Source organism: Pyxicephalus adspersus, chromosome 12 (genome assembly GCF_032062135.1).
Source record: "Pyxicephalus adspersus chromosome 12, UCB_Pads_2.0, whole genome shotgun sequence".
NCBI lineage: Eukaryota > Metazoa > Chordata > Amphibia > Anura > Pyxicephalidae > Pyxicephalus > Pyxicephalus adspersus.
In genome coordinates, this window is record NC_092869.1 from 6,069,471 (window position 1) to 6,093,657 (window position 24,187).

Consider the following 24,187-nt stretch of genomic DNA (forward strand, 5'->3'; position numbering starts at 1 on the left):
GCGGGTTATGGGGGGTGAGAGAGAAGCACCCAACTGCACCCTCTAAAATGGTCAGCTACTGTTTTCCATTTCATTTTTACAGCAAAAGCCATTTCACAAATGTCACCTACCCATCCTTGCCTATTTGTTTGCCTTGTTGGAAAAGTACTTTCAGCATAATTTCTAGACAATTTTCTATTTAAGCTGTATTGAAAAAGTGCCAGGTTTTATAGGGGTTGCAAATGACAGACTAATACAAACTACGACACAGGAGTAGACGAGGATCCTTATAAAGCTTATAATCTAAGCGTAAGCAAAATCAAAATTTGCTGCTTGAGCATGTAATCTAGAAATGTTATCCTGGATTAATTAGCTAATTTGCTACAGTGGTTGCGTGTGATTCCACAACAAAGTTGTCCCCGGGTTTGTTTCTGTGCAGTGTCATGCCCAAGTTTTCTTGGCACAGTCATAATGTTACCATCATCTTCCTAGACGGTGTACAACCAGGAATTCTTAAGAATTTAGTGAGTGACAGACATAATCCGCAGTCTATATGTAAACAGGGTAAGGTGACCACATAATGCCTTCTCCTCCAAAGTCAGGATTAAATTTTAATTCACCTTATTGCTAGGCTGAGTCCTGAAGGTCACCCATAAGAAAAATGCTCCCATTCAACTATATTACGTGCTAAGACTCTGAAATTAGGGCAGGGATAAGGTTCTGGGGGCAATAAGCTTTTAAAAGCACGTCTTGTTGTATTCAGATGGTTAAATATCCTCTACAGGTGGCCTTAACCTACACAGAACATAGTTAGCATGTAAAGGCGTTGCTACATAGGGAGCTACACTTTATATCCTCCGATGATATTTGCTGTTGCATATATATATATATATATATATATATATATATATATATATATATATATATATATATACACACACACACACACATACTTTTTTTTTTATATAAATGCCTATTGTCCTTGGTCCACAGCAGCCATCCATGTGGCTATATACCTTGAAGAATGCAAATTTATGTCCTAGTTCTGTAAAAGTCTCCTGACATTTCTGAGCCATGTCAAGCCTAAATGCCGACACATTATAGGCAACTGCAGGGCATATAATATGCAAATCAGTCATAGGAACTGGGAGTTTTACTTCAGATATTGTCACGCCAAGGGGTGATTTTGTAATAGGAACCTGCATTTGGGTATGCGCCTCATATTCCCCTTATACAAGACCTGACATAGGAGTAGAAGAAGCAGCACAAAGATTCAGTCAGTTTTTGTATTGGTATAAATCACGCCAATAGGAGCTCATTACGGTTTTGCTTCTGTTCAGGTTAGGGATAGTTCCAGGACAATCTGGGCTTTGAGACCAGGATACCATCAAATTTCTGGACCTCATACTTAGTAAAATTTCCTGGGCCCCCCATCTCATGTCTTAAAGTTCCAGCATTGTCCTCCCATGGATGGTGGCCCTGTCTGAAACCACAGCTTGAATGATGCTGGCCAGAAGACAGAAACAAATGTTTGCAGAAAATACTTCAGGGTAAATTTTTAGAGTATTTTTCAAACAGGGTTCTGTGGAATCCTAAGGATCCTTCAAAGGTTGCTAGAGCTTCCAATTTGTGTCTCTCAGTTACAAGACACCAATAATATTTTTGTCTATCTATAATGGTGACATTCTTCCCACTGACCATAACACTACTGTAAGACGTGGTTATAGTGAAAATAACAAGGGTTCCCCAAGACCTGAAGGTTGTTTCAAGGGTTGCCCCATATTAAAAGATTGAGAAAGACTTCTCTAGATTAAATGTGAATATTGGGACCAAAGCTCGTCACTCAACCTTCTGGTCTCCAACTTCCTCCTGTGCCTATGAACATTATTATACCGTGCACAGACATTTTGTTTTATCATATATTTCTCCACAGTGATCTCAAGGGCCCCATGAGAAAGGCAAGATGGCCATCGCCTAGGAGGCATGACAAGGCCGCAAACGGAGAAGTAAAGAATTGCTAGTTTAAGGGGCTTAGGAGACACAAGAGGAAACTTCTAAACATGTAAAATCATAATATTAGGAATTACTACTCCAGAACTTCAGAATTTACACCATGCAGCTTTTGACAATGGACTTATAAGCTTGGTTGGTGGAGATTCCTAGGCCAGACTTAATTCAGCTTTCATGCGGAGTTGTTAATGACAGCAGACGACTAACCAGAATTCAGACTTCTGATGTTTATGTGAGCACATTGAAGTTAATTGGAAGCTCAGACATAGTCACGATCCAATGACTGGAAGACATTCCACACGTGTCAGGAATGGGTTATTAAAGTGCAAGTACAGACTTGTTTTTGGTGCCGGGTTAGCAGTATAGGTTGGGGTCTACTCCTAAATATCAAGTTATTAAAGTAAATCGATCTTCACATAAAAGGCAGGTAATCAAAATGTATGGATGCCAATTTAAAAACTTGGGTTTTGCAATCTCAGGGTTGATAGAAGCTTCACCTGTATCAGGTCACAACTGTCCTAATAATTCAACTTGAAGGAATATTTAATTTAATTTAAGTTTTCTGCAATGTACAAAGGGCTCCTATTTCACAAAAAAAAGATTTGCTCCTCAATTGTTTCTGTAAAGAATCAATTAGTTGCAATAGACTTCTTGTTAACAGATTGAGGTCCTACTTCCGGTGACTTCAAGTGCAGACTTCACACGAAGAAATACAAGGCCTGATAATTACAGCTCTCCAACACTGGAGAAGATAGACTATCATGGGAGAAGCTGTGTGATCTAGCAAACCTTAAATGGGTTTGGTCCAAATAATATCAAATAGTTCTAAGAAATCCTTTTCTGGTTTGCTGGATCACCCAGGTTCTGCCATGACAGGTCTTATTTTCTCCAATCTCAGAGGGCTTTTTAAAATCAGGCCCATAATTTATAAAGTAATCCTGGGATGCTGGGAAATGTAGTCTGGCTTTTGCTGTTATTCCTTTTTTTGTGCGTGGTAAGGTCATAGATATCTGACCCTACAACTGGCTGAATTTAGAGATGAAAAGAAAATAAGGTGCATGGAGACTCGGCCCATAAAACAGGCATTCTGTCCATCACATTGCCTATAGGCAGTTTGCTATTATAAACCCTGTCAACACCAAAGCTACTCATGTGAGCTGTTCAAATTCCTGTGTAGTCTTGCATCCCAGACCGAACCTGTGAATCCAATGCCGAGCACCAGAACATCTACCGACCACTAAAATTATGGCATTATATATAAATTAGAAGAGTTTGTAGGTTTTAGAGAAGTCAGATTTTCTTTACAGTGCAGCAGCAACAAAACAAATTATTTAAATATGTTCTTGCTTGTTTACCCTAAAGGGAACCTGGTGTCCTTCTAAACTCATCAATTATTGAAAAAAAAAAAAAAACCTTTTTGTTCAATGAAATTCCAACCAGGGCATCAACATTTTTCTATTGGTAAAAAAAATTCCTTCAGAGTTCCCTGACTGCACATAGATCCAAAAGATAACCCAACCACCATCAAAAGATAAATTTCTATTTTGTTTTTGTTTAAACACAGCCATAAAAACAGATAAAACGTAAAAGAAAAAACAAGCTTTAATTATACTCCATCAATACCTTGTTTGTGGCTGGTGAAAATCTTGGCTCCTTTTACCTGTGTTTGATATGAAAATGCAAACCAGACAGAAATGTCAGGCAAAATCTTTTTAGACTAAAAAGTCATTTACCATTTGCAAGAAATGTCTTCCTCCTACACAGATCAATCTGTCTTGCCCTGCATTCCAATACACAGACCCAGAGCCCATGTCAAACCATAACCCCCAACCTCCTACTAACGGTAATGCGTTTTATCTGAAAGTTAACGAGAATACCTCCTATATGTTATGGAGATATGGGAGGGCTATTGTAGTCCTTTCCTAAGATTCCAACATTGCTCCTCCATAGATACAATGCAGTGAGTAAGTGTGGACAGCCTAGGACAAGAAGTGTGTGACCAGAAGGATCATCACATGAAAAAAAACCCTAACTAAATAAATGCCACTATATTTTTGGATTCAGAGGTGACTATAGATTAATGCTAAGCACCAGGATAAAAACATAAAAGTAAAATCAAGGGACATGTTTTAATTTCATAGTAGGGAAAGAAAGACTGAACAAGGAGCCCCAAGGCACCAGGTATAACTTTAGTGAAAGCTGGAAATTTTAACAGTTTTAAATAAATATTCAAATTGCATTAGAGTGTTAGAGCCTCTGAGATTTCAGTGATTGGATTTACATATATTAAAGCTGCGGATATGGAATGTTTGGAAACAACTTTTTTAAAAAAAACATTCTTTATTTAGGGTTAAGAGGATTAGAAAAACAAGAGGGAAATGATACATTGATTTACAAATACCAAACAACATCATTAAGAACAAGAACATTTCCATGTGAAAGAAGGGAAAGACTAGGGGGAAGGAAGGGAGGAATACCGAGTAAAATGGGCACAAATACTTAGTGCAAATAAAAAACGAAGTGCAATCATAACAGAAGCAGAGAGCACAACAACAATAGATAATACATAAAACACATTATAACATAGTGTAAAAAGGAGCCAGCGTTAAAGTCCATCAGAAAAGAACTCCTAGGGGGCTCGCGTGCATGAACCTTTCGTGGGATAAGAGGTAGGTGATAGAATGCCGAGGGGAAATACTCTTGCATTTGGGTAGCCCCAAGTAGAGGACCCAACAATAGGGAAGTACTGTGAGGGTTCGAGAGAACAGGTATTGACCATGCTCAGGGGACGTAGCAAACTGAGACCAGTAGTACCAGGTATTTTAAAATTTCTTGCTCGCGCACTGCAGGGACGAGGTCAGGTCTTCCATGTGGTTGGATGTCATTTACTCTCTGCAACCATAAACTAATGTGAGGAGGGTCTGCTTCCTTCCAGGAGACAGCAATACAAGAGTTCACAGCTACAATGAGAAGGCTGATCACTGAATTTTTATACATCTTTTCTGGGAACTGGTTATGTTGGAGAAGAAAAAATGCTGGGTCGCCCGGGATCGGTGGGTCAGTCATCCATTGGGTGATATTCCTGACCACAAACCAGAAGGGTGAGAGTTTTGGGCATTCCTAAAATATGTTTAAGAAGGACCCCAAAGTTGTTTGGCAACACCAACACCCATTGGATATCTCTGGGAGTTGTTTGTGCAACTCCGGGGTAAGACACCATCTGGATAAAGTCTTAAAATTGGATTCTTGAAATCCATTACTGATAGATGCCTTGTGAGTCCACAGCAAGATTTTTGCCCTCTGGTCTGCTGACAGGGAGACACCCAAGTCCAACTCCTAATCTGAAAAGTAAGTGGGCAGGCAGTTGGTGAGTCCTGGATCAGGATGTACAGGGAAGATATGGTGTGTCTAGTCCCCCCTTGCCCTGAGCATAATTGCTCGAAAGGGGTGAGGGCCCTAGCGTAACTCTCACTTGGCCATAAATAGTGGGAGAGCGGTGCCACTCTCCAGAAATCCAGCTCGTACCCCTGCATTGAGGAGCTCAAAGTAGCCCTGTCCACCCACCCTCCTGTCTCCAAAAAGTGTTGAGCTCTGCACACCCCAGATGTAGGCAGTCTTACAAATACTGGGTCCTCAACCCCTGGGGGAAATGCAGCATTCCCAAGAATCAGGAAGAGAGGTGAAGGGGAAGGGGAGAGGTCCAGCTTGTGAAAGTACTTTCAGCATAGGTCCCAAGTGTGTCCCAAAGTGGAGGGCAGTCTAAGGGCCGGAGAGGCCGAGGGCGGTAACCAGGGCAGAAGACGAAGTGGGTACACAGAAAAGCCTTGTTCCAGGAGCACCCACTGTTTGTACTGCCAGTTACGGCATCAATCTACTACTCTGGCTAGATATGCAGCCAGGTAGTAGTGGAAGAAGTTGGGTCAGCTAGACCCCCTGTCCCTTTGGGTTTCATTAATAGAGATCTGGGAATCCTTGGGGCTTTGTTGTGCCAAATAAAGCTGAAAATATAGGAAGGGATTGAAAAATGTAAAGAAATCTAGAGAGAATTAATTAATTTTATTGATGTTATTACGCCCCGTCCACGAGAACGCTTTCTTGTGGACATGCCAGAGTTTGTTAGGTATGAGTTGATATTTTCTGTTCTAGACACTCTATGGCCCACCATCCAGACTGAGCATATATGAAAGATAAAGCAGATATTACACATTCAATGAAAGAAAAATTGCAATATGTGTGGGGGAAGAGCATAAAAATAACCTTAGTATTACCTGCATTCAATAATTAAAATTCAAGTAAAATAGGAGAACATTAATAAAAAACAGTCTAAACAAAGAAAAACATGGAAAGCGGGAAACCGGGCATCACTATACAGATATAAAATAAACACAATCTAGTTTGAAATGATCTATTGTGGGCCATCCTATAGAAGAATTTATTATGCGGTATAGGTAAACATGCAAACTACATACGAATATAACACTGGTTATCATTTTGTTTTTAAGGTGTAAAGGCAAATTACGGTAGATTCTCTAGTAATGATTCAGAAAATTAGGATCCCTGTTATGTGAGTGTTCTGCTGGTTTTTGGTTTGACTCCCAATGAATAAATAACTGTACCATTCTTTACGTCAGCTATAACCACACAGCCTATCATTTTCAAAGCAAATATAAGAAACTGGATTGTTAGATCAGCACAGTTATTGCAGGCACATTGTGGTTTCTGCAGTATTTTTTGGTTATCAGTGAGTTAAGATTCACAAGTAGTACAAATTATTACATTTGTATACTCAGCCAAGATTCTGCAAAAAGTGTTGTTTAGGGAACGTTGGTAAGGTTGCGGTGCAGTGACCACTTCCTCATGTCCCTGAGCTGTGTCTGCAGTGTAGCGTCCCACCAGGGGGGGGCAGTAGTGAGTGGCTCAGAGTGGCCCAATGCCACCTGTTGCAAAATGTTGAAACACTGGTTCTTTACAGCAAAAATAAAGTTCCACTTTAAAAATGTATAATCAGGCATTGTCCCTTCTGCAATAAAACATTCACCTGCCTGATTGCTTCATTAAACTGTCAAAATCACTGAGCTGCCCACAACTGAATGAACTTACTTCATTCCGGCCAATCAAGAAGGCAAACAGATCTAAACAAGAAACAAGAGGACAGTTCCCATGACGGATTAGGGACAGGTGAATCTACACAGGGTTTAGTTTTACCTTAAGAACCAGTGAAAGGGTTGAGTGGTTGAGGTGCCAACTGCTGGGAGCCGTCTACAACGGGAATTACCATTCCCCGGCCTGACTGACTTTAGCCTAAAAGCAAGCTGGTTTAGTTACAAGGGACGTACATAGCAGACGCCATTCTCCACCGGGGATTCCTTGGAACACTGGGGCTCCTCCAGAGGTATCTAGGGCATCCAGAATGGGAATTGGTGGATAAGCCAAAGCCTTATAAAGCCTATGAACTGCCACCACTAATTTGACCTTTATCCCCATTTTAACAATTAGTTCACAGTTGCGTTATTTGTGTTTAACACTTTTCTAGCCCAGCCTTGCTTTACAGGTCAAAGGTCTAAGCAGATTGGAAACATCCTACTTGACCAGGCTTGGTCCAGCCACTTTCAGCTAGAAGTACAGTCACATCAAGGTTAGATCAAGGTGATTGTGGACAATATCTTTGTTTGGCCCTAAAGGTCCAAGTCCCAGGTAATACTTGAATTATAAGTCATGTGTTCATGGTAATGAACTTGAGCCTATATGTCCAAGTCTTGTTTGGTTTTGATAATAAAAACTTTAATAAAGTTATTTTAGTCATTTTTATTAAGTTGATATAGGTTGTATTAAACTCCAAAAAAATTCTATGGTCTAATATAAAGTCAATCAAGACAATAACTATTCTCAAAATAATTATTTATTAATTTTCTAAGTAGTCCCCAATTTCCACCTTAACGTACCAGTTGCCTCTCAGCAGCCCCATAGAGAAAGAATAGGGGTGGCAATGAGTGGAGTTCTTTAAGAACCAGCAATGTGGGGAGCAAGGATCGCGCTTATTCAGCCCTGGGCAAGGGGGTGTTTTAACGCCAGGGTAAAAATCTTTCGATAGGCATTTTATTTGTATATTTGCAGTTTGTCTGGAGTTCAGATTTAAAAGCAGAATATGTAAAAAAAAACAAAAGCACACAAAAGAGCTACACAATAAATATTTCAAAATTGTTTCTAGAATCAACATGACCAATAACCTGCAAAAACATCAATAAAAAACAACACAGCATACAAGTTTCAACAACTCATATTGTAACTACAGGTACAGTATGCCAGCTTTTCTCTGAACGTACAATATTTTCCATAGGTGAGAGGACTGTGTATGCTTCTGACACTCAGATTCACATGCATGAAAAATAATGGGGAAGGAGTGAAAGCCTGATAAACTGGTAAATGAGAAGTGAATGTTTATCCTGTAGATGCTGCCAAATATTTACAGTAAACACAGAAGCCAGCATGTGGCACGCGTTCATATGTTGTACCTGCTGCCTGCAGGGCACAAACAGCTCATGTTACCCTGACTTTGCCCTTTAACCCCTTCCTAGCACGCTCTGCGATCACGCAGAAGTCGGCACTGGAAAAACTGGATTACCATGAATCTAAGAAACAGGTTTATAAAAAGAATATTTATTAAGAATTAACTAGAGGGAGGAAATGGTAAACTGGCTGCCTTTTTGCAATAGGCACAATTTAATTTTTTTTCCTTTATGTTTTTTTTGCATAAAATTTAAAAGGAAATAATATAAAATCACCCTAATTTAGTGGATTATTTGCAGTCACATGATACCTTGCTGCTCTTATCAGTACTGTAGATGGGTCTATCAATATTCACCATGGTCCTGTGTGTGACTAAGGGGTGTGAAAGGATCACCGCCTACCCCAATGAAGAGTGTGAAGGGCCCACAATGATTAAAATTTGTCAGCAGTATTGTAGCTTTATCAGCCCCAAGCAGGAACAGAGGCTTCACAAGCACAATAGGCAAATAATGAGAAAGTCAGAAGATAGCAGAACATTGGGAAGTGGCAACAGGAAATAATAAACTTTATTTAGGGCCATTTGCGATTTGCATGGGCTTTCATTTTCAAGCAGATTTAAATCATTGGTGAGCTTTTTCTATAAATCAGCAAATTAGCAAAGTATTCTTGCCATTTATGGCACACACTGTCCAGGATCCCGATGCATGGCTCAAAGCCACCATCTTTGCTGCCATGTTTTCTGGATCTATTGCAATCCCCTTCAGCATTAAATGTCCACTGATCTCGTGTATTCTGCAGTGTCCCCAGTATCTAGGTCTGTTCTTAGTGGTGCATGCTCCATGCAGATTTTTGCAAGTGGGTGCATAAGTAACAAAGCAATGACCCCCACCCCTTTTATTTTTTATTGAAACAAATTGGGGGGTTTGCATAAGCAATGATGACCAGTTCCAATTCAAGTCTGTGGCAGGGGCAGCAAGCTTTCCCTGAAGGCTACCTCTGGAAAAAAAAAGAAAAAGTGGCAATGCTGCCAACCAACCACCTGCAAAAAATGAGTTTGATTTGCAGAGAATCTTTGTTTTTTAACTTTTTTTTATTTATTGGTCTGTGTATACATTTTGCATTTTTTTTTTTATTAAAAGCTTACTTTTTATTTCTCACTTTTCTTTTTCCTGTTAAAATGATACATTAGGGTAGTATTTGGAGAGCTGTGTTTGGACAAGATAGCTTCAGTAACACTTAGGGACCCTTTAAGGCCCATTGATATCACTTTACCTTCACATTCACCTTTTGCCACAATGCATTTTGCCAACAGAATTATGAGTTTTGGCAAACTTTTGGAAAATGAAAAAGCTCTCCATTTCAATTATCCCTTGTAGAGGGACTCTGTTACCTTTTTGGCAGTGACGAGATGTCCAGCAACGAGGCTCCTCCACACCATTAATAACGGTCTTCACACAAGAGGAGTCCAGGATCCCAGGACAGACATCAGTACATTCCTCCAGTGGTTTGTTACCCACGATGTAGTTGTTTTCCACATTCTGAGACAAAAGTGACCAGTCAAGAGTGGAAATATGGCAGAGCTCCTGATTGCGTTCAAGGCGGACAGCCCCTCGCACTATGTTGGTGAGACTGACCAGTCCTATGTCCCTCAGATGTGGCATTTCAAAAATCACCAGGGAGTAATGGAAGAAGAGATCAGTGCCACGAATTATGGATAAATTGGGGAAAAGTTCTTGAAGGCTTTCCAAGCCGTAAACACGGAAAAGGAGAAGGTATTCCGTGATCATGGTTAAACGTGGAAAGCTTAGGCCTCGGAAGTCCTCAGGCTTGGTACTGAACATCAGGAGTATCTGGAGATTACCTTGGATAATTGTACAGTTCTCCAACTTACGAAGCTGAGACACGTCATTTCGGATGTCCATGCTGCCGCAAACTAGAAAGACGGGAAACAACCATTGTTAGATCAAATATTTATTTAAAAGTGTATATATACTAATATATGAAAGATTAGAATACATTCACACCGCAAGATCAGCACGTTCAATCTTTATAAATCTATAAAAAAAACTGTGCAGCCTGATAAATCTGATACTTCTGCTTTTGCTTTCTAATGATTCTCCTCTGAAATAATGTATGCTGCATAAGGACAATGCTTCTTCCTCTATTCAACACTCATTTCCTGAAAAAATTCTGCCCTGTTGGAGGACTGGCATTTCTTCCACTATACAACTACCCAAATACAAAACATATCGGTTAGACAATATGACTGGTGAACCAAATTTGTATTTTTCTTGAGAAACTAAGTATTTTAGCTAAGCAGTGCCGGGCAGGCAGCTTTGGCACCAGCAGAGAAACAAAAGGGAGCTTCTGGAAAATCTAATCTGAATAACTTCCTGCACTGCCCATAGAATAATATTTAAAAAGGCCAAAAAAAATGAGAAGAAGATTTCATGCCCTAAGTTAGAGGAGATGTGAGGGCCTAGGGAGTAGTAATGGAGATGTTATAACCCACCAGCTGCTACAAAGGTTTTGGGGTTCTGCTGTTTATTTGCTCATACTTTAGGCGTATTACTATAGTGTCAGGAAAGTAGAGGGGAACCAAAGTAGAGGGGAACCAAAGTTTTAGGAGTATATGGGGTTCTCCGATACTTTTTAGAGCAGGGGTTCTAAACCTTACAATACCAGATGCCCACTTGATCCCCTGATGGGTCCAAAAACCCCCTATGACAGAGGAAAACCTTCATTACCAGTCCAGCTGGGCTTTAAGCTATGACATCAATAGTTACATAGAAAGTCAGGCTGTAAAAAAGACATAAGTTCATCAAGTTCAACCATATGGTCAACAAGTAACAGAACAGATGAAAGTAAATGTATGGATTTTGTCATATTTATTTAAAAACAGTAAATCACTAACTATAAGTAGTAAAATTTGTGCTGTTTTTTGTGCAATCAAAACCCACTTGTCATCTGACCCCTTGGTCGATTTTTTTTAGTTGTCATGAAATGTAACAAAGGAGTGACTCAATTCCATTTAAAGGCCAATTCCTCAGTGTAACATATCCCCTAAACACCACCAAAAAAAGGTATTAAAAAAGGCCAAAAAGTTTTTCAATACCACACCAGGGATATATAAAATGAGCAAAAGGCTTTATTTTAAATCGGAATGACCATAAAACTGTATTAGCAGTGTTAGATGGAAATATATAAATACCAAGCAATGATAGTTATGCCTCAACAAAACGCTAAGGTTATGTTATGTGAAAGTGTTCTTGATTTCATGGTTTCTCCCTGAGCAGAAGGAATCTGAAGGAGAAGAACTAAATCCTCAACGCGTTTCATGGCTAGGTTCTTTAGGAGGGAGATAAAACTACAACAAAACACAAAAGTACTTGCTATGCACTTGAGGCAAAATTTACACATCACGATAGACAGCGATCTCCTAGGATGGTCAGTATATAATGTCAGGGTCTGGAGACTCAAGGCGGAGAGGTTCCAGGAATTGTGCCAAGTACCAAGGGAAAACACATTTTCCTTTTTTAGTTTTAGTTTTCAGAGATCCGTAGTAGCACAAAAACACCTCTATTCTGATCGTTGTCTGGGTACACCAATAAAACATACAACATTGCAAAATATAAAAACAGGCATACTAGAATGTACTCTACACAGTGCCTATGGAATGCAATTATTGGTTTTTAATGTACAAATATCCTTTGAGCTAAGAGTCTGACTGGAGTAGGAGGTAATTACTTCAGTCCTGGTATTAATGACTAACAGGACCACGTTACCCTAAAGCTCCTAATATTAAACTGGAAGCAAAGAATGCACTACAAGGTATTTCATTTCTACAGACTGTCAAACTTGGGGATGGGATTCAGGAGGTGGTAGAAACTGTACAACAAAAAGGCAGCCAACTCTCTGATCACTGAAGAAGTCACATTGAGGGATACCGGGAGGCCCAAGATCTCCAAGTCAAAGAATTAAGATCTGGCAACCTCTCGAGTCCCACAGAATCTTGGTTAAGAAACAAATGCTCAAAATGGTAGAATGCTGGATGGTCAAAATTTAGCCTCAAGTCACGGCTTCAAAAATGTTAAAAGCAGACACCTTGTTGTCACATTTCTTTAATGTTTAAAGGTGTATACCATAATGGGTTTGACTGAAATTTAAATTTGACTATACTATAAATGTTTTGGAATTTCTACGCCTAAGACCTTAAAGACACAATTTGCCATTTATTATGCTTTTAACACACAGCACAAAATGTTCTGACCATTTGTAGTGACTACAAACTTGGGTTACAACACAATATTGCAACAATGGGTTTGAAAATATGTGGACACAAAGCTGTTTATACAGTAAACAAAAGGTACTTTTTTTTTTCTTTGGCAACAGTTACCTTCCATTGACACTTCTAGTGTGGTCCTTAGGGTAACCTATAGAAAGTTTGTAGGCCAACAAGGGCAAAATATGATTTACATTGCATTCCAACTTCCTTTTTATCCCTTTAACAGTGATTTCTAACATGTAATGTGCCACCAATCTATGACTGTTCCCAATTTCTCCCATTAATGACAGTTCTTTCTTCCTGCCAGAACACACAATGCTCCTCCTGCTTTAATTTCATCTCTCCGGTATAAACATGGAGGCTAGCAGAAGGCGCAGGGTCAAGCCCCAGGGCATTTCGAAAGTCACACTAAGACCCTCTATATTTAGATGAGCACCACTCCTTCAATCTAAAAGATAAGAAATCAAAGCCAATCATCATGCTTTATACCAGGCATGGGCAAACTATGGCCTGTTGGGCTTTTTAACCCCCTAAGAATTGTCCACTGGCAAAAAATGTGTGACCAACGACAATGAAATTACCGTTGAAATTGAATAGGTTTTCTTTTAGGTAATAGTTTTTACCTGTAGTTTATATAATTTCACACAAACAACTTTTTTAACTCATTGTGTCCCCTGAGCCAACAAGTTTTCCCACCCCTGCTTTATACCATAGTTTTCGTCCAATGCATCAACTATTCCTAAAGAACTTCTGACCTTTATAAACCATATTCTTCACGTAGAGAACTCCAACATCCATTCTTCAAATATTAGTTCATATATCCCAATCTAATCCAATCTAATATACACTAGACTATCCGAGCAGGGTCAGGGCCGTGGACCACGTCCCCCGTATGGATCCAACGCTCGAGGAAGTGGGTGGATTGTGTCTCTGGACACAACCTGCCCACTCTCCCATCTCAGGCTCAGACCTGCGATGGGCGAGTGGACGGGTTCTGGCATCATGACATCACTAAAGGTGAAGTTTCTTCCCCTTTGAGTGACACCCGGCTCCCCGCGCATGCCCGGTCTTGAGCTGGTAAATTTACTGGTTCGCTGGTCCAAAAAGGTTGGCGACCACTGAACTAGACTCTTTACATGAGAGTAAGCAGTTATTATACTACAGAACATCCATTCCCAGTCAAAGTGCTTCCCACTGAACACCAATTTGAAAATCAATCTTTCCAATGACCTACAATGTAAGAGAAATTCTCTTCAATGACCATCAATATAAGGAGCTTTCTTCTCAATGACCACCAATATGGGAATTCTTCTATTCCACGAACATTTTTTCCCCCCAACGACCACCAGTGTGGTCACGGCCCAGTGGTGTCACGGACCAGGGGGTCATTACGGTTCAATACTCAAGGGACCCCTAGAGATCTATGGAACCCTGGTTGAGAAACACTGTTCTAGACAATCACCAGCAACCTTCATATACTACAGTCTGTATGCCAGTTTTCAGTGTTTATCATCATGCTAATTATACACAAATTGTGCTCACTGAATTCAGCTTAATTTCCTAAATAATATCCAATATATTGCTCCATTATGTAAAGTTTCTTCCAACTATCTGTCTTCCACAGACACATTCTGCAATAAAAAGAGTAGAGGAGAATCATTGCAGTTGGCAACTTTAAAGGTGCAGCCTCATGAAATGTCATGCCAATGGTCTGCAAGTCAGGCTCAACTCTTCACTGGCTGCAAACTTGTCTCATTTCTTGGCTAAGATAAGAATAAGGCTAACAGGTCCACTGGTATTGCTGGTAAAAACCATTAAAGAACTACAATTTTTTTATTTGGTTCTTTTATTGGAGCCTACTTTATTAAAGCTCCCCAAGACTGGAGAAAATATACTTTCATCAGTGAAGCTGGCACATCAAGCAAACTTGGAATGGATCTGGTCCTGGATTGAAAACTAGCAAATAGCAAATAACTGATGATAACTCCGGTTTGCTGGGTCACCCAGCTTCACTGATGAAAGTGTATCCTCTCCAGCCTTGGAGAGTTTTAATAAATCAGGACTAGGTTTTAAAGCAGAACCATACCTAGATCTCTACTGGGAAAGTCACTTCAATGTGCAATCCCATAAACATAAAGGACTGCCAATCCCAGCCCAAAATTTTCCATCATCCTTACAATGGCCAAAAAAAAAAAATCATGGCATACTCATGCCCTTGCGTAACTAATATCATTAGCCATTTGATTTATTGCCTTACTTTGTATATTGAAAAGGCATTTGTCCTCTAAACAAGCTAGGTACACACAATCACTATTATTTTTGATCATGGTACAAATCAGTATTATGGAATGGATGGGGCAGGAATTTTCCACAACCTGCAGATAAAACATCTGTTTTCATAACACGTATTATCAGTATTGGACACCCAGGATACCAAGATGGCTGTCAAGTGGGGCAGATAACGCTGAGAAACCACAGCGCCCTGCTTATGTTGTTTCAACATCTGTGGCAGGTCACCCAAGTTTGTGTTTTTTTTTTTTTTTTTGGCACACAAGTTATTATTTACGAGATACCAAGATAAACAGATAATCCTTGTAATTAAAATAATAGCAATAATATAGTAGCATGAGCTTGCTAAATTTCAGTTCACAAAAAAGATATTGTGGAATTGGAGAGTGCAGAGAAGGGCAACTAAACTAATAAAAGGAATGGAGGAGCTCAGCTATGAGGAGAGATTAGCTGAACTGGATCTATTCACCCTTGAGAAGAGACGTATAAGGGGGGATATGATCACCCTGTATAAATATATAAACGGTCCATATAGAGAACTCTCTTCCCAATTATTCACTTTGAGATCATTACAAAGAACAAGAGCGCACTCTGCGTCTGGAGGAAAAGAAGTTTAATCTCCGGATAAGGAAGGGATTCTTCACAGTAAGGTCTGTGAAAATGTGGAATCGGCTCCCTCAGGAAGTAGTTTCAGCAACTACTATAGATTGCTTTAAGAAAAAGCTTGATGCACATAATATAACAGGGAATTAAGGTTTAAAGTAAAAATAACAGTGACCGTTGATCCAGGGAACATCCGATTGCCTCATGCAAATTGAACAAAGTTTCCTAAGGTTTTTGCTTTCCATGTTTTAATCTGGAATACACCTGTTGCTGGTATTGTTTATTACAGACAGACACGGTCTGTCCATTCTACAATACAAATCTTGCCTACTCGCAATTCTGGAATGTGGAACTATATTTCCGCTTTAATTAGTTAGCTTGGTTATCTGTAATGGCTTTACATGAATATAAAGGGGTTTGTGACACACGGTAGGTAGGTTTTGTTTTATTAGTAACACTTTTTTTTTAGCCACTAGAATGCGTGGAATTTGATTCTGGAAGGCAGCTAAAATGAGCACTTTGTTACTGGTTAACAAGCTGGTGCTGACAGAAGACAAGGAAAACTAAACTTGGTTCACACTGATGAGATCTTTTAATCACTGGATTATATAATCTCATCCAAAAGTAATATGCTGGAGGGAACGGGGATAGTGGATTCATTAACTAACCTGAAACGGTGGCTGCCATCATGCTTTAGGGGTATAAAATGGGAAAAAAGGACAGTTTAGCATGCAGAATGTTTTGTTCCCATCACCAATATGATCAAATATTAATAGAAAGGTAATCTTCTCAGGTGGCAGATAGACAAAGTGTAAAACATTTGACTTTCATAAAGGATTCTAGTTTCTACCTAAAACTGACCATTTTTTTTATGCAAACTCACAGACTTTAAGTTCCCAGATGCAGCAATTAAAAAAAATAATGCTGGGATGGTAAGGGGCATTATTGGCACTGCAAATGTGCAGACCAGGGAACGCCTCCTAATGATCATAAAGAGTTCTCAGGTCTGCACACTTGCTGTGCCCACTATGGGGGTTTTACCCTTCCAGCATTATTATAAATGTTATAATTAGGGTAACAGGAGGACATACATTGGTGGGTGAGGGCACCCAAAACTCCCAGATTCACAGGAGTCAGTGAAAAAGTTGTCCTTTTTTTTTTTTTTTTTTTTAACGGTCCTAAATTGATCCCACTTGGATCAGAAAATAAAACTTTTGGAAAAAGAAAGAATGGCTGGGTCTTTCCCTATCAGTCTATAACTTTTATTTTTTGCTATTGTTATATTAGTTACATCGCTCACAATGCAGAACCTAATTTTCCCCCCTAACTTGGCTTCAGTCTTCCATAATACCAGCAATCTATTTACTGCGACAACAGACGATTGTATAAAGTAGCAAAGCTCGGTTAGCTTTACTTGTTAGGTACATTTACTGTAAACAACGGATATACCTTGACATATGACCTGATGCTGAACTTAATACACACATATATATATATATATATATATATATATAATTCCCCATATTCAGTCAAACTCAATTCATAAAATGCACAATGTTTAGATTAATGTAATTGTTGAGTAAGAATAAAATAAAAATATAAAAAAGTTTTTTTTTGTTTTAGTAAGTAGGTGAAAGGTTGATTGTTGTGCACCAGATTTCCTGCTGCAGAAGTTGCCTTTGGCGTTATTATTTTGGGGATAAAAAAATGAGGTGGGTAAATTTTGGGGTTATGGGGAAGGATAAGAACCTTAAAGAATGAATAATTGTCATTTTGGAGTTATCCAGAACAACAAATTCCTATAGCAGTTACAAAAAATGAACCCAAACATCTCCAGGGCTGCGATGGAAAATTTTCAGTGTTCTATTGCCAATTTACTAATTGAAGCCATTTTCAGGTATTTTTATTAAAGACAAGTGTATATTACAGAGCATTAGGCCAAAACATATTATAAATTCCAGTAGCCCTGAATGGACAATCTCCCTGCTCTGGAAGTATGAAAGACCAAGAAGAAGCAAGGCTTCCTCCAAGTATCAAACTCACCATTCTGCAGCAGACAAACTCGATCAACCTGTTAACCCCCCTATGAAAGTCTTACAGCCAGCAAAGAGTTAATGACGGCAGCAGGTCTGCATGCAATGCTGTACACATTCCTGGCCAGCAAAAATAACTCTTCTGTTTTGGGCAAAATATTGCCAGGGATAGAAGCAGAAAAAATAACAGTGTAATGTTCAGAGCTGCTGCAATCCCTGTTTTATTATATTTTGTGTACACTATAAACAGACAATTTTTCTTCTTTTTGTAACACTTGGCCTTGTAAAAATATTTATGCGAACATACTTTAGATGGGGCAAAAGTGTGATGACAGGTAAAAATAGAAAATGTAGAAAGCTACAGCCCCTCTCTAGCTTTATTGTTCATGGGGACATCTGAGGGCTATGATTGGGCTTTTAGGTGATGGTTTCATGTAGAGGAAGGAGCGGGAATGAGGAATGAAGTATTTGTTATTACTCTCCTCCCCTAGCCAAACAAGCACATAAAATATCCACTACAAAGGGGGAATACACTGCATTGGTTCATTATTATTAATAAATAGGATTTATATAGCGCCAACATATTACGCAGCACTGTACATTAAATAGGGGTTGCAAATGACAGATACAGTCAGTGACACAGGAGGAGGGAAGGACCCTGCCCCGAAGAGCTTACAATCTAGCTGGTGGGTTAACAATTTCTCCTAACATTTGGGGATAGGGCAGGGGGATGTTTTTTTAGCTCAAAGTATTCAGCTAAAGAAAGGACGCACCTGCCATGCTCCATTTTTCCCCCAACCATAAAAATAAATGTGCAAAAACAAGTTTTTAACTATGTTTTCAGATAATTACTTTTATAGATTTATCCAACCAAAAGTTAGGGACAACTGAGGAGGAGAGAATGACAGAAATCTGAAGGAGGATCAGTCCCACCAAGTCAGAAATATTTAGAAGGAGCGGGGATTAACCAGTAATTGTAAATGGGGTTGTACAGGCCAGGACTGCGTTCATGTTCTTCCCTGCACCCCAACACACTGACCACAACTTCTTTGACTGCTGTTTAGCCAACCGCCCAAGTTTCTGTAACTCCCTGACGGCAGGTAAATGTAAGCAGTGGTATAAGCTAGGAAGAGATCAGATAGTGACCATATTAAACCACAAGGCCACTTTGTGGGTACTCTTCGTTATTATTATTATTACACAGTATTTATATAGCGCCAACATATTATGCAGCGCTGTACAAACTCTATAGTCATGTCACTAACTGTCCCTCAAAGGAGCTCACAATCTAATGCCCCTTCTAGGGGAAATCCAATTAACTTAACTGCACGTTTTTGGAATGTGGGAGGAAACCCACGCAGTCACGAGGAGAACCTGCAAACTCCACGCAGATAGTGTCCTGGCTCGAACCTAGGACCTAGCGCTGCAAAGGCCAGAGTGCTAACCCCTGAGCCACTGTGCTGCCCTGTATGATACAAGGGGTTTGTCCATAGTGTCAAGGGACCAGTTTTAAATTTGCAGACCCCATTAGTTATGATCTCCAAGGCTTCTTTCAGTCCTAGTCCAAAATCCACCCAAGTAGCCACTCCCGGGCCCCTGTGTGTGCCTGGGAGCAGTTTTTACAGTTTGTTGCTAATAGTTTGTCAAGTGGTTGCAGTGCAGTTCATTGGCCATTTTCAGCCGCAAAGTAATCACATCCAATCGCAGCTCACCGGGCCATTGGAAGTGGGAAGTTGCACCAGCTGCAACACCAATAAATATGATTCCCCACAAGGCACTAATGGACATAAGACAATGGCCCATCAGCAGTCAGGTGTACACCTAGCCTTATCCTTTCTGCCAGGCTTTTATTTCAAACTTTGACCCCATCAGGAATATTTGCACTTTTCCTTTCCTGTGACCCTGGGATCAGGGGTAAAGAAAAGTGCAGACACCAATACAAGTGTCATTACACACCGTGTAATCATTTCACACTTGTTTTTTGGGGATAAAAAAATCTCCCTAAAAGGATTTTCTCTTTGGCATCGGCTTTTCACTTCTAAAACCAATATGAGAACAAACTTTGAGTCTGGCACAAACCAAAATGACTCTTAGTTGCACCTTTGTTTCATGCATTTTAAAATCCCAGAATGAAGACCTGTGATGCCCATCAACTAAATGCTCTACACAACAAAAAGCAGACACAGCTGGCCAAGAATAAGCGCAGATAAGCGCCATGCAGAACTATGCTGGTAAATCCCAGTCCCCAAAACCACGCCATCAGCCTGAAGACAAAGGCTTTGTGCAAAGTGCAGTAACCAAAACCTTTCCTTTGGTAAGAACAAAGCAACCAGACAATGAAAGATGATCATCCCCATAAACATATGATTGATTGAAACCATCAGATCTCATTTAATCAATTCAAGAAATACATTGTACAGTTTAGCTTGGGTGTAAATCCAGCCAAGTTTTTGCTGTCCTGTGAAGCAATCGAATCTATAATTAAATCAATCGTTTATCAATCAGTGATTATTGAATTGACAGTATCATTATGTGTCCATTCAAACATTAGCAACACACAGACATCAATCAATACATGACCACTGATCAATACATAGTAATCAATCATTTATGTGATCAATCATTTATGTGACTTTATATCAATCATTTATCAATATATCCCTTAAACAATTTTTTTGTAATTTATGATGATCAATCATTTTTTGGCAAGCTTAGGATTTTTTGCTGCACATTTCTTTTGAATAATCAAACATCATATATAAAAAAACAAAACACAACATGAAACAATACAATATAGGAATCACTTACAATCGGTCGCTTCACCGTTTCTAGGAAGCGCAATAACGATGACCAGCACTGAGCCTAAGAAGACAGAGCACAGACGGGGATACTGCTTTTCCATGCTTGCAGTCTATACTTTTTTTTAAAAAAAAGATATACTGCAATAGCAAAGTGAAAAAAAAAAGAAAAGTGCTAAAAAGAAAAAATCAGATTCCCATCAAATGATCAGGGTTTGCAGGATGCTGAGCACATTGCATGTCATACAGTCAGCTGATAGATGCAGGTAACATTGTATGTGCTTCACAATGACTGGGATCATCACCTGTGTGCTAGGGAGGGGGAGGGGCCTATGGAAGCATTGCCTCATTCTATACCAGCAGGTGTAGGGCAGAGCTGCATTGATGGACAGGTCTATGGTGCAGCTGATTGGTTGGGGGGTGGAGGTACTTGCTCTGGGTTCTTAGAATCTAGCTTATGTAATAGCAGGCAGCATGTCTGAGCTGTTGTATAGATATGTTAGATTTATAGAATGGTGGTTGAGACATGAGCGAGAAAAAAAAAGAGAGAATGACAATTGTTCCTTCTTTCTTTGTTCTTTTCTTTGTGCACATTTTTGTTTTTTTATTGCCTATACTTGTTTTGCCCTGTTTATTCTTTTTTTTTTTTTTTGCATGTACTATTTTCCAGCAGCCCCTTTGCAGACACCCCCGGTTTATATCCAAGTTAGTGATAGCTGCAAGGCACTTGTCAGAGCGAGTTTCCTAATGGTGACAATGGTAGAACGTGCTTGTGTAATATGGCTCCTTCTAGTCTACATCCTGAGCGAGTTTAACTGGGTGAGAAAGCAGAAGTAAAACACAAAATTCAAGCTTTAAGGGCTTAAATAATATATACATTTGATTATTATTACCGGTAATATATTATATTGGTTATTATAAGTTTGTAATTATTTTGATTTTTTGTCTTATTAATAAATGAAAATAAAGTATATATAACTTTTTTTATGGTAACAATGGACCAAGCCATGTGACAGGGAGATAACCCGGGAACACACCTGGAAGACAAGGACAGGGTGTTCCGGCTCCATAACAGGAACATTATTAAACTACCACCATGCCTCCAATATAATGTATGCCAAGGTAAATACACTCCACTGTTACATTGTCAGCGTAAATACTGGTGGTCAATTCATGGTCCATGTAAATTTCAGAGATACATTGGTGGTCATTGGCGGTAAATGGATCTATTACACCGGTGATCGTAAATTCCAGATACAATGAAGGCCACCAATAATCTTCCGTCCATATTAGTGGTGGATGTCTTCATTGTCTAGGTGTTCGGTGGTAGTGGTAAGTGAAATGGCCCAAACATGGGTGTTCATTGGAAGAGGCTCTGTTCTGTTGGTGTCATTGGGTGTTCATCAGTATCAGTAGCAAAAGGGCTCTCATATAAAGGTGAGCTCCTCTAGCTATGGTAACTACTGCATCCTGTGTGTCTGAACTATGAGGGTAACATAAGGTCCTACTTACCAACCCAAGTCCCAGGCAGGGTAATTTCAATCACCTAAAGGAACCTCAATTGTCCAAAGTACCTTGGCTATCATCTGAAATTCTAGGGCATTTTACAGTTAAGGGGCAGCTCCTACTTGTACCGGCCTGAGGTCCTTTACAAGCCCCTGCACGGGGTGCACAGTTGAGGATTCACGTATTGGACCCTGAAGTCCTGGGCAGGAGAATTTTGAGTTTAAAAGATGTATAAGAAACCTTTTAATAGCAACCATGGAGACTGTCAATACCAAACTTACTTTTTAAAACCTGGACCTCAGCCTGGCTCAAAGACCTTTTACTCTTTATTTAGAGGCTATTTTACGTGTCCATTTTACTTGTCTTCTTTGGTGATATTGGCCAAGGAATATCAAAAATATTATTATTCACTTGTGCATATTATGTCTTAGTATGACCGAGGAGTGTAGAGGGAACCATATTGGTTATTTCTGGCAAGAAACCGAGCTTGATGTAGAGTGGCTTGAAAGCCTGTTGTCCATAGTAATCAAATTCTCCTTTCATGGTCAGTTCTAATGAGATGGAAGAATAGTGCAAGTGAAATAAAGTGATGGGAGAAGTGAAAAGAAAGATTGGCGAGGCAGCAGCTCCAGTGTTTGGTCTACAGCTATGGTAGAATGGAAAGTTTTTGCTACCAGTGCCGTGACTGTTACTGTGCATAGTAAAAAGATAAGAGAACCAAGAAGAGAAAATGGGAACAGAAAACAGTTTTGTTTTGGTCACAATAAGCCATTGCATTTTTGGGGTGGTACAAGCATCCACCTTGTTGTGGCTTGTATAGTGACAGGACATGAAAAGATTAACTCTTGACGTTCTGTGGTAGAGATTGTCTCTGTTCCTTTCAGCTGTAGGCAAAAAAACTATTTTGCAAATCAGATTACATCTACCTCCCTTTCGACCTACATACACACGTCAACACATCAAGCTTCAAAATGGACTGAATTGAGAGCTGAAAGACTGAAGAAAATTTCTGTAAGGGGTCTGCTTATAAAGCAATGAAACTAACATTGAAACATGGTGGAGAATCAATTACTGCCATTAAATCACCTGGACCTGGAAGATTCTTCACAGGGGAATGTTTCACTGAATGTCAGATTCACTACTTTACGAAATAGCCCCCTAAATGTTTCTTCAACACATTGAGAACTTCATAAATAGTCTAAAGCGCTCTACACACACTCACAACTCAATCGTGTCTTCCAATGTACTCATTTTTACCTAAACTATTTCTCAACAATCCACCAACCCCCTAACCACAATGGCACAACGGAGAAACCCATAAGAGGTTTTACCACCATGATACCTGACCTTCTGATATCTTCTGCCATGGAGACCCATAGCCAACTAATCATTTCTTTTGAACTATAAAACGTTTTTCTTGGTCTCTTTGATGGCCCGCTATTCAGTCATATTACCACCACCTTAAACTTTTTCCTATATCAATAATGACCATTTCACTGTAACATTATTGTGACATTCTGCCCCCTCATTTACCCCCTACATTCAGAACATTTCCAGGTCCTGTCACTTTCACCTACGCAACATCTCCAAAACCCACCCCTACCTGTCCCCTGAGACCACCAAACTCCTTGTACCCACTCTTATCTCTCGTCTGGACTACTGTAACCTCCTCCTCTCTGGTATTCCACTAACCCGACTCTCACCTTCACATTATATTATGAATGCTGCAGCCAGACTCATCCATCCTTCCCACCGCTCACTTACCTTTCTGACCTGGTAGAGAAATACCCCCCTAGCCGCTCTCTCCGCTCCTCCAAAGACCTACTACTGACTTCCTCACTCATAACCTCATCACACGCACAGATACAAGACTTTTCTAGAGCTGCCCGACTCTCTGGAATGGGCTTCCTCGTCCTATTCGGCTTGCTCCTACTTTCTGCTCATTTAAAGGAATGCTCAAAACCCATTTTTTCAAACTTGCCTTCTTTTTCTGTCTTTTGATACAGTCACTACTTCCCACTACTACATATCTTCCCTCCTATTTGTGTTACTTCCCCCACCCACTAGATTGTAAGCTCTTCGGGGCAGGGTCCTCTCCTCCTGTGTCACTGTCTGTATTCATCTGTCATTTGCAACCCCTATTTAATGTACAGCACTGCGTAATATGTTGGTGCTAT

General features: G+C 39.8%; 1 protein-coding gene across 1 annotated transcript in view; it reads right to left on the minus strand.

Moving 5' to 3' along the window:
• The window catches only part of INSRR (insulin receptor related receptor), a 46,058-nt gene extending 25,284 nt beyond the window's left edge, over positions 1-20,774 (minus strand). Inside the window, exons 1-2 of the mRNA XM_072428682.1 lie at positions 20,515-20,774; positions 9,887-10,429 (exon numbers count right to left, since the gene is read on the minus strand). Coding sequence (XP_072284783.1) covers positions 9,887-10,429; positions 20,515-20,608 — 637 coding nt within the window. The 5' untranslated portion in view covers positions 20,609-20,774. The remainder of the gene's footprint in view (positions 1-9,886; positions 10,430-20,514) is intronic.
• Positions 20,775-24,187: the final 3,413 nt, after the last annotated feature.